The sequence below is a fragment of the Microtus oregoni genome, unplaced genomic scaffold, assembly GCF_018167655.1.
Source record: "Microtus oregoni isolate MIOR12 unplaced genomic scaffold, Mior012 000019F_ref0000042, whole genome shotgun sequence".
Taxonomy (NCBI): domain Eukaryota; kingdom Metazoa; phylum Chordata; class Mammalia; order Rodentia; family Cricetidae; genus Microtus; species Microtus oregoni.
Genome location: NW_024543078.1, coordinates 4243340 through 4253684, shown reverse-complemented (window position 1 = coordinate 4253684; position 10345 = coordinate 4243340). Strand labels below are relative to the sequence as shown.

Below are 10345 nucleotides of genomic sequence, written 5' to 3'. Positions count from 1 at the left end.
GCCAGATCTTAACCATAGAAAGTAAAAGGCCGACCTTGAAATCCTCACCCCCCCCCCACTTTCCAGGTTGCTGAATCTTTTTAAAAAGTAAGGTGATCAGTTCAGAGAATCTGTTGTAGTGACAAGAAGTTGAACTCAAATTATTATTAATGATGCTGTCAACCTTATTTGCTTAAACGTCATTGTGTGAGTGACTCCGGCTCTAACGAGGAGATGCCCAGCGGCGAGGGTGTGCCGCAGGCCCCATCTGACGCATCTGTTAGCCATGGAGGAGGGAAGTTCTTCGTGTGATGGCAGGTAAGGTTCTTTAGAGAGGGTTTTGTCTGGAAACATCCCGACTCTCCAACAACAGCTAAGCAGATCTAATTGATCCAGTCAATGGAATAACACTCAGCAATTAAAAAAGAAACCAGGACTAGACACATGGCTTGGCAGTTAAGCGTACTAGCGGCTCCTGTGGAGGACACATGTTTGGTGTGCTGTGCACGGGGATCAGCTCTTCTGACCTTGGTCACCAGAGACACACACGGCGCATAGATATACTTGTGGATAAAGCACTCATACACATAAAATCAAACCAAATCGCTGTGTAGTGGTGGCACACAACTCTGATCACTGGAAGAAGAGGCAGGAGTATCTCTGAGCTTGAGACATGCCTGCCTACCGAGTGAGTTCTAGGAAAACCAGGACTACACAGAGAAACCCTGTCTTGAACAAAAAAAAAAAAAAGGAAAAAAAGAGAAAAAAGTAATAAAGCATAAGGGTAGTGCCCATGTTGTTGGCATCTATAGTCTGTTCAGGTGCGCCACGGCATTTTAGGAGACAGTTCCTGGGCTGCAGGTGTGTGAGAGGGAGTACCTTGTCATTAACTGTGGTTGTTACGGAGCATAGTAGATCTCTTGAGCTTGGATTTATGCCTGCTGTCAACAGATATTTGGTGGACTCACGTATCTTCTTAAGTCATCATGAGGGGCTTCAAGAAAGTTTCATTATCTGTAGGAAATCGCTATCAATCACAGGCATTCAGCACCATGCACCCCTGGACAGCTCCCGGAAGCCGCTCTTTCCGGAACTATATGTCCACTTTCCTGTTTCCTGTCGGAAGCATTTGATAGTTGCATTCATAGCTGGGAGGTGGACTGCTTTCCGGAGCCGGTAGGCGTTGCAGAACGATTGGCAGCAGGGAGGACCAATAGAATCAGGGGACTGTCGAATGGCGCTGACAGCGTCCAATAGACGCTGGCGTGGGCGGGGCGTGGGCAGCGGCTTGCAGACCCGGGGGTCTCGGCTGGTCCGCTGCGGCGGGGTCCGGACGGCGCGGCGGTTGGCGGCAGGCGGCACCGGCCGGAGGCTCTGGGGCCTGGCGGAGGTACGAGGGGCTCGGGGCGGGGCCGAGGGGCCGCGCTCCCGAGCGCGGCTGCGCGGGGCACACAGTAGGCGCTCAATAAGTGCTCAACGAGAGAAGGAGCTCGTCGGCCCCCACCCCGCCCCGTCGGCCCCAGGGAGCGGCTGCCCGAGCAATTCTCAGCCCGCACGGCCTCTGGGCCATCCACACACAGCAGGCATTTGTTGGGTGCCTGTTGTATACGCTAGGCCTTATGTTCACCGTGGGAAGGTCTATTTGTTTTCGGTTTTTTAAAAGTTTACTTAATTATATCATTCATTTTTAATATTTTAAAATCGAAGTTAATTTTAGCCTTACCTTATTTCATCTTACTTTACTTAATTTTATTTCGTTATTTTCTTTAAAAGAAATTCGTTTCAAATTATTTTGTATATGGGTGTGTGCCTGTCTGTATGTACATCACATGTGGGCAGTGGCCAGAAAAGGGGTCGGATCCCCTGGGGCTGGGTGGAATGCAGGCATTCTTAACTGCTAAGCCATCTCTCCAGCTCCTATTTTATTATTTTTTCATTTAATTATTTTTCTTTTGGAGACAGGGTCTTCCTACGTAGCCCAGGCTGCCCTGGAACTTAACTCCCTACCTAGAGCAGGCTGACCTTAAACTCAGAGATCAGCCTGCCTCTGCCTCCAAAGTGCTGGGATTAAAGGCGTGTGCATATTTGTTGTGGAGAGTGGTGTGTGCAAAGTCAGGACAACGTGCAGGATCAATTCTCTCTCTTCCTCGCGTCTCTCAGGGTCTTCTCGGGTCCTTAGACTTGGTGTGGCACCTTTATTTACACTTTGAGCTTTGTTTCATTATTTTATCTCATTTTTAACTGAATTTATGGTTTATTATTTTATTTTGAATTAGGGTCTTGCTGAGTTTTCCAGGCTGATCTCAAACTTGGTGGTTATTCTCTCACCTCATTGTCCCTTGTGCTGAGATTTGTACATGTCCTGGATCTCACGCTGTAGACCTGGCTGACTTTGAACTCAGAGATCCGCCTGTCTCTGCCTCCCATGTGCTGGGATTAAAGGTGTGCACTGCCCCGGCTGGCCCAGCACAGTTTGTAATTGGTCGTTTTGTGAGAGTGCGCATGTATATAGTCCAGACATCCGTGTCGGTGTCTTCATTGATCTTTCTTCACTTATAAACAATGGGTGTTCTCTGTATTCGTGTCTGTGCATCCCATATGTGACCAGAAGGGGGCGTCGGTTTCCCAGAGCTGTGGGTGCAGCCGGTGCCCTAACTTTGACATCCGTCCCAGCCTCTGTTTGCACACTGGGGCAGGGTCTCACACTTGAGTCCAGAACTCCTGACTGGGTCAATGTGTGTTCACCACGTCCTGGCCATCAAGGTACCGGACAACTCCAAGTATATAGTTCCTTCTGGTGCTGTAGGAAGGGGGCGGGGCTGGACAGGCCCTGGGAAGGCCCTGACTGCAGGGGAGAGCTGGGGACTGCGGTCAGCAGCCAGGACAACGGTGTTGATGTTTTGTGAGACAGGATCTACAGAATCACATAGGAACAGCCTACGCTTTGGCCACCACATCCGCTCAGCCACCTGTCACCTCACGCCTGCTCTGCACCAGGCCTTGAGGTGGGTACCAGGGGTCCAGTCGGGAGCGTGGCTTAGGTGTCTAGAGGAGGCTGTTCCAACTTCCAGAATATAGGGAGTGGTCTGTGCAGAGGCCCTGGGGCTGGTACAGGCCTGTCGTTCAAGACAGGCAAGCTGGTGTGAGGTGAGCTGAGGCCTAACCTCCTGGTAACAGACTGAGTCCCTTGTCAGGGCAGCAGTACCCCAGAGAGTGCCCTGAGAGTGTCCTGACACCGATGGGAGCATTCTGTACCTGTGCACAGCACAGAAGCCACTCGGCCAAGGTGGTTACTAGGCACATGGCAGCAGGGGCCAGATGCTAAATAGTATTGAGTTTCATGTTTCCTGCGTGAGTGTGTGCGTGTGTGCACATGTGAGTGTGAATTGTGTGAGTGTGCATGTGTGTCTGCATGTGTGTGCGCATGTGTTGTCCTCAGCCCCTCGCCATCTTGGTTTTGGAGGCAGGGTCTCAGGAACCGCCTGTGAGTCGAGCATGGCTGACCGGTTAGTGACTCCCATGGCTAACGTGGCTGCCATTGTCCTCACAGCTGCCGGGCAGAGCCATGAACCCCCAGCCCTGCGGCTGGGGCCGGTAGCCCCTGAAGCTCTGGTGTGTGACTCCATGTGTGGTTTGGCCCTGCGGTGACCGGTGTGACCCTGGTGGCCACCATGACTAAGCTCCTGGTGGCGAAGCTCCTCTGCATGGTGGGCATGTTCTTCTTCATGCTGCTGGGCTCGCTGTTGCCCGTGAAGGTCATTGAGGCCGACTTCGAAAAGGCACACCGCTCGAAAAAGGTCCTTTCTCTGTGTAACACCTTCGGGGGTGGTGTCTTCCTGGCCACGTGTTTCAACGCCCTGCTGCCTGCAGTGAGAGACAAGGTGAGACCCTGCAGGTGGGCTGGACGGAGGGCTAGTGGGGGCTCCCTGCTGGGCACATGTGAAGGATTGTCTCACAGAAGGGCCTGGGTAGGCGTGGCCTTCCAGCAGCTGCCTCACCATCAGCGACTTGGGGGACTCAGTCCTGCAGCCTGGGCTGTCTCTTTCAAGGCCACAGTGAGCTCAGGAAGTCCTGGGCTGGGGTGTTCTCCTCCGGGGCATGGGGGAGCTTGGCTCTTTCTGCGAAGTCCTAGCCCGTCAGGGCCAGCTTCTGCCTTCTGAACCACAAGCTATCGTGGCCACTTTCTTTGTCAGTGAGTGTGTGGCTGCGGTGACCTGGCCTCGCCCAGCCCTCAGGTACCTTCCCCTCCTCCAGGCCTGAACTTGTGCAGTGGCCTTGCTAGTCCCTGTCCACTGACACCTCACCGCATTAGGGGTAGGCCCCACGCATCCTTTGGCTCAAGCAGAGTTCACAGATGCTGCCTCTCGTGGCCGGATCCATTGCTGGGAGGGAAGAGGGCGCCCTGTCCCATGGCTGCAGCAGCCCAGGAGGGCGGAGGGCAGCTTTGCATGTGTGTTCCGAGTGAGTAGTTGAGTATTTATTGTGTGTGTGCCAGTGCGTGTGGATGCCAGAGGCTTTCTGGAGTCAGTGGGTCCCACGGATTTGAACTCAGAATGTCAGACTTGGCTGCAAGTACCATCACCCTTGGGCCGTCTCGCCATCTCCCCCCCCCCCTTTTTTTTTTCTAAAAACGCTTTGTTTTTGGCGGTGCTGGTGTCAGAACCTGAGCGAGGAAATGCTCAGGTACACTTGGGCCCCCAGGGTTTCAGCCTTGGTGTGACCTGGGCTGTGTCTTTTGTTGCCTGCCACCACACCAGCTCTGTGTGGCACACACGAGTGACTCCTTCAGGCCAGGTCTCCACGCAGCCCAGGCTGCCCTTGAGCGCCTCCCGAGGGGTCCCCTGCCTGGAATGGGAGGCCTGCAGCTGACTCAGCCCTGTTCCCGCAGCTGCGGCAGGTGCTGAGCCTGGGCCACATCAGCACGGACTACCCGCTGGCCGAGACACTCATGATGGTGGGCTTTTTCCTCACCGTGTTTGTGGAGCAGCTGGTGCTGACCTTCCGCCGGGAGCGGCCGCCTTTCATCGACCTGGAGACCTTCAACGCAGGCTCGGACGCCGGGAGCGACTCGGAGTATGAGAGCCCGTTTGTGGGTGTGGGCAGCCGCAGCCGCGGGCTTTTCCCCGAGCCCACAGCGCACACACATGGTGCAGGGCTGCGGCTGCGGGAGCTAGGACGCCCCGGCCCACTGCGGCTGCTCAGCTTGGTATTCGCGCTGTCGGCACACTCGGTGTTCGAGGGCCTGGCGCTGGGGCTGCAGGAGGAGGGTGAGCGTGTGATCAGCCTGTTTGTGGGTGTGGCTGTCCACGAGACGCTGGTGGCCGTGGCCCTGGGCATCAGCATGGCCCGCAGTGCAGTGCCGCTGAGGGACGCAGCCAAGCTGGCAGTGACCGTGAGCGCCATGATCCCCGTTGGCATCGGGCTGGGCCTGGGCATCGAGAGCGCCCGCAGCGTGGGCAGCAGTGTGGCCTCGGCGCTGCTGCAGGGCCTGGCCGGTGGCACCTTCCTGTTCGTCACCTTCCTGGAAATCCTGGCCAAGGAGCTGGAGGAGAGGAGCGAGCAGCTGCTCAAGGTGCTGTTCCTCGTGCTGGGCTATGCCGTCCTGGCCGGCATGGTCTTCCTCAAGTGGTGACGGCACTCGCCTGCCTGTCACCTGCTGCCCACCCGAGCTGTGGGTTTCCACAGGACACACAGGTCACGTCCTGCGCCAGCCGCACTCCAGGGCCACGACCCACACGGGGCTTCCCGCACTCCACCCACTGATAATGCTTTCAAAAGAAGTCTTAAAGTTCTTTACCAAAGCCTTGTGGCCATGTCACCTCATGTCCCCGTCACTCCACCTGTCCCTGCCAACACTGCTGAGCCACCAGGGATGGAGCATGGGGAGCCGCTGCACCCTCCACCCCATGTTCCCAACATGTTCTGTGTAGCCCAGGCCCTGCCCGCCATTGTCACCCGAGTTTTTCCAGTTGCTCCAGCATGCCGTGTGACAGGTGCATCAAATGAGCAAGGATCTCCTTCCCAGGGGACAGCCCAGCACTGGCCAGCCCTCAGGAACCCACTCTTGCTCCCAGAGTGGATGGGGGCCGCGACTCCAGGGCCAAGCGTATGGTCTCCTGGGAGGGAGTGGGACGTGGAGAGTGACTTGGTGGTCATGTCTGAGTTACATCCTCACCACTGGGGTCTCCAGAAGACACAAGGGGAGACTCCCAGGATGCAGGCAGGAACTCAGCTCCTAGCAACCATGGTGCCTGTCGCCATGGCAACACTAGCATCCTGGGACAACCTGAGTGAGAACTCTTCCTCTGGGGACTTAAGGCTACCCCTTTTCATGACCTTGGCTCTGTCCACCAGGCACCACCTCAACATTGTCCCCTTGGTGGCTGGATGTCAGACTCCTACCTAGTGCCCCATCACCATGGCAAGGTGACCCCCTGCCTGGGTCCTACTCAGAAGATATGAGGTACAAAGAACAGGGCCTTGGGGACAACCGGGCCTTAGGCAGTGGCCCCAGAGCCCCAGGGCCTGGGCCACCTCAGTGTTGTAATAAGCCAGGGTTCACATGGCACTTCCAGACATCAGGGCGTGCGGGACCTGGTGCCTCCAGGGAGGGACCAACTGTTGATACCATGAAGTCTAACCCCGTCTCTGCAGGTGTGGGGACACGCCCACAGTGCCACCTGGCACTCCCCTAGTGCTTTTCTTCAGCCCTCCACATAACACCCATAGGACATCTAAGTGTTCCACATCTTCCCTTGAGCCCAGGTGAGCCCCATGGAGCCACTGTGCCAGCGCAGGTGACAAAAGACCATACCCGAGTAGGACGTGCCTGATCCCTGTCTGACCATCCCAGCAGGAAGACTGTACCCCCTATGGCTGCATTAAGTGGGACCCTTTCCCCAGCACCAACTACTCTGCCCCTGGGAACACCAGCAAGCCTGTGTGCCTGTCACCATGGACCTGGTCCCCTCCCCATCAATCCTCTGAGTCTCTGAGAGTCATCCCAAGCACCAGCTCCCTGGCAACTGTGGGAGCTTCTGCCTCCCCTACAGACCTTTGGGTCCAGGTAGCAGCATCCTTAGAGGGGTGGGGATCCCAGGCCCAGGAGACACCCGCCATCACTCCTCAGGCCTGCCTGGCCACGTGTGTAGTGGGCCTGGGAACTCACGAGACCCTCGGTATTCCCGTGCTGTGGACTAGGACTCGAGCAGGTCACGGTCGGGAGCTTATGTCAGTGAAACCAGTCACATCTCATATTGGAGTGCAAAGAAGCAGGGTGAGCATCCTGCCTGGCACCACAGTGACCCCTCCCCGAGGTGGTCCCTCTGACTGCGCAGGTATAACTGGAGAGGTGGTACCGCCCATGGCCACCCACACACACCGCCTCCTGTGGGGACACAGCAGGGAGAAAGCGGGATGTGAGGAGAGGGTGGGGAGGGCGGCCCAACTTCACTGCTGATCTGTAATAACATGTCAGCCTCTCAGGGCTTGTTTGTGTTCCACTAACAGAAGTTATTAGTGCAGCAGGCGAGATCAGCAGGCAGCTCCTGGCGCCCTGCCTCTCTTGCTGCTGCAGGGGGCCAGGACGGCCATTGCCTGCATCCCACCCGCCCAAGGGAGCACCTCAGTCTGGGTTCCCCCATGGGGGCTGGGGCCTTCTGGGTGTCGGCAGACTCCACTTGCCCTTACCCAGGAGCTCCCTGATCTGGGACAAACACGTGTCCCAGATGTCTCCCTGAGTCTTCCAGGGGAGGGGGGTCACACATGTAAGTCGTCCCCATGACCCCGTGTACTTAGGAAGCTGCCATTCAGCTGAGAGGAATGAAATGAACACGTCAGTATCATCAGGTACTGTCCCCACAGAAGGGAGAAAAGTCAAGGGACAAGGCTGATAAAGAACTCAGTGGGCAAGGGGGGAGTTGTCACCAAGCCTGAGACAGAACTGACTCCTGCCAATTGGCCTGCTCCTACAGGTGCTCAGTGGCACCTGTGCAGGCACAGGTGTGTGCTCCCCCCATGTAAAAAAAAATGAGTTTTTTTTTGATTTTGGGGGGTTTTACTTTGTTTTTGTTTTGAGACAGGGTCTCTCTTTGTAGCCCTGCCTGTCCTGGAACTCGCGCTGTAGCCCAGGCTGACCTCGAACTCACAGAGATCCGCCTGCCACCCAGCTAAGAAAATTGTTTTTAAACCGGGCATAATATCCATGACTAATCCCAGCATTCCAGAGGCAGAGGCTGGTGGATATCTGTGAGTTCCAGGCCAGCCTAATCTACAAAGTGAGCACTGTCTCAAAAAATACACTTAGCGGGGCTGGAGCGATGGCTCAGTGGTTAGAACACTGGCTCCTCTTCCAGAGGACCCGGGGTTCAATTCCCAGCACCCACATGGCAGTTCCAGAGAATTTAACACCTTCACACAGATATACATACAGGCAAAACACCAAGGCACATAAAATAGAAAGAAAAAAGAAAAAAATAAAATAAGGATTTGAACTATTTTTGGTCTATATTGTTTTTGTGAGTGGATGTTTTGCATCCATGTTGTCTTTGCACAACGTGTGTCTCTAGTCCCCAAGGAGACCAGGAGATGACATCATCCGTCTCCACAGAGTCCAGGCTGGTCGGGGCAGCACGTCTAGCTGCTGTCTCAAACAGACAAAATACTGGGCTCCAAAATGCCAGTCCATGTATTTTGGGATTTTCTTTGTGTGGCTGGTGTGTGTGTGTCTGTGCAGTGCCTGCAGAGGTCTGAAGGTAGCGTCAGGAGTAACAGATGGTTGTGAGGCACCATGTCCTCTGAGAGGGGCCAGCACTAACCGCTGAGCTACCCACTACCCTCCCCCTCCTTGATGTTTCAGACTGCGTCAGCACAGTGGGGCTCGCAGTTGCAATGCCTCAGCCTCCCTGGTGCTGCCCTGGCAGGGTCGAACCATGCTGCTAGATAGATTTGGGTTCTGAGGATCTTTTTCAGGTCCTGTTGGTAAACACTTCATGACTTCATGGTTGAGCAATCTCCCCAGGCCCTTTCTGCAGCCCCTTCTGCTGGTGGGAGCAGAGCAGGACTTGGTAGGCAGACTAGAACTCCAGACTGCGGTGTGGGCTGCCTAGCCTCTAGGGCTCCTGAGCTCCTGTGCCCAGATACCTGCCCTACACAGCTCTGCAAGGTGGGGCAGAGTGCAATACCCCAAGCCCCAGCCAGCCACAGAGCCCTGCTGTGGGAGGAGGCAGGAACCGAGCCTGTCTCCAGTGGCTCCTGATCCCAGAGCCTGGCCTGGCGTCTATAAATAGCATCAGTATGTGGACAGGCACCTCCGTGTGAGTCAGCCTGGGCTGATACTTGAAGGAGCCAGGGAGCTGGCCAGAGCTGGGCTGAGCGCTCACTGTTGGTCTCTTAGGGAAGCCAGGTGGCCAGGAGCCCAGTCAGAGGAAGCTTGACTGCTCTCCCCAAGCCTCCCCCTCCTCCATGCCCAGCGCCTGAGAAAGGGGGCCACTCTGTGGGTTTGTTCCCAGCTACTGAGTGGTGATGGCAGGAGTTGCTAGGGGTGCTTCTGTGGGACAGAGGTTTTACTTTCCATCTCTGGACTCAGGGTAGGAGGAATGGAGACACCGTCTGAGGGTCCCCGCAGTGCAAGGGTAGGAGGGAGGTGAATTCTTAGCTCTAGGCAGCCCAGGTTGAGGCACTTACAGGAAAAGGAGAACTGGACCATGAGATCCTTGAACACACACACCAAATTGGACTATGACCCAGGAAGAAGGAGCCACTTAGAATTGAGGAGAGGGCCAGGTGGTGGCGGCACACACCTTTAACCCCAGCACCCAGGAGGCAGAGGCAGGAGGATCTCTGTGAATTTGAGGCCAGCCTGGGCTACAGAACAGTTCCTGGACAGTCAGAGCAGCATAAAGAGATCCTCTCTGGGGCTGGAGAGATGGCTCAGAGGTTAAGAGCACTGCCTGCTCTTCCAAAGGTCCTGAGTTCAATTCCCAGCAACCATATGGTGGCTCACAACCATCTGTATGGGGTCTGGTGCCCTCTTCTGGCCTGCAGGCATACACACAGACAGATCCTTGTATACATAAGGAATAAATAAATATTTAAAAAAAAAAAAAAGAGATCCTCTCTGAAAACAAAACACCAACAAAAGAACTGAGGAGAGGGGAAGCAGGAGGTGGGCGGGGATGGGGGAAACACAGCAGAGGGCTGAGTGGAGCCCCAGGGCACACGGTTTCCATCCCAGTAAGGAGGACCAGCCTAATCTACGGAGCAAGACCATGTCACAAACAAAACATTTTCTTTTCTTTCTTTCTCTCTTTTCTTTTCTTTCTTTCTTTCTTTTTTTTTTTGACAGGTTTTCTCTAAATGTACCCCT

At 55.3% G+C, this 10345-nt stretch overlaps 1 protein-coding gene across 3 annotated transcripts; it reads left to right on the top strand.

Annotated features, from left to right (window-relative positions):
* The first annotated feature begins 275 nt into the window (after positions 1-275).
* Positions 276-8312, top strand: Slc39a3 (solute carrier family 39 member 3). Of its 3 annotated transcripts, XM_041669539.1 has the most exons (5): positions 278-1369; positions 2588-2742; positions 2891-2984; positions 3530-3860; positions 4868-8312. In XM_041669539.1, the coding sequence occupies exons 4-5, from the start codon at positions 3651-3653 to the stop codon at positions 5609-5611; spliced, it is 954 nt and encodes a 317-aa protein (XP_041525473.1). In that variant the 5' UTR covers positions 278-1369; positions 2588-2742; positions 2891-2984; positions 3530-3650; the 3' UTR covers positions 5612-8312. The 3 variants fall into 3 exon arrangements, with proteins under 3 accessions (XP_041525474.1, XP_041525473.1, XP_041525471.1); XM_041669537.1 differs by lacking the exon at positions 2588-2742; XM_041669540.1 differs by lacking the exons at positions 2588-2742; positions 2891-2984 and having other exon boundaries at positions 276-1369.
* The last annotated feature ends 2033 nt before the right edge of the window (positions 8313-10345 follow it).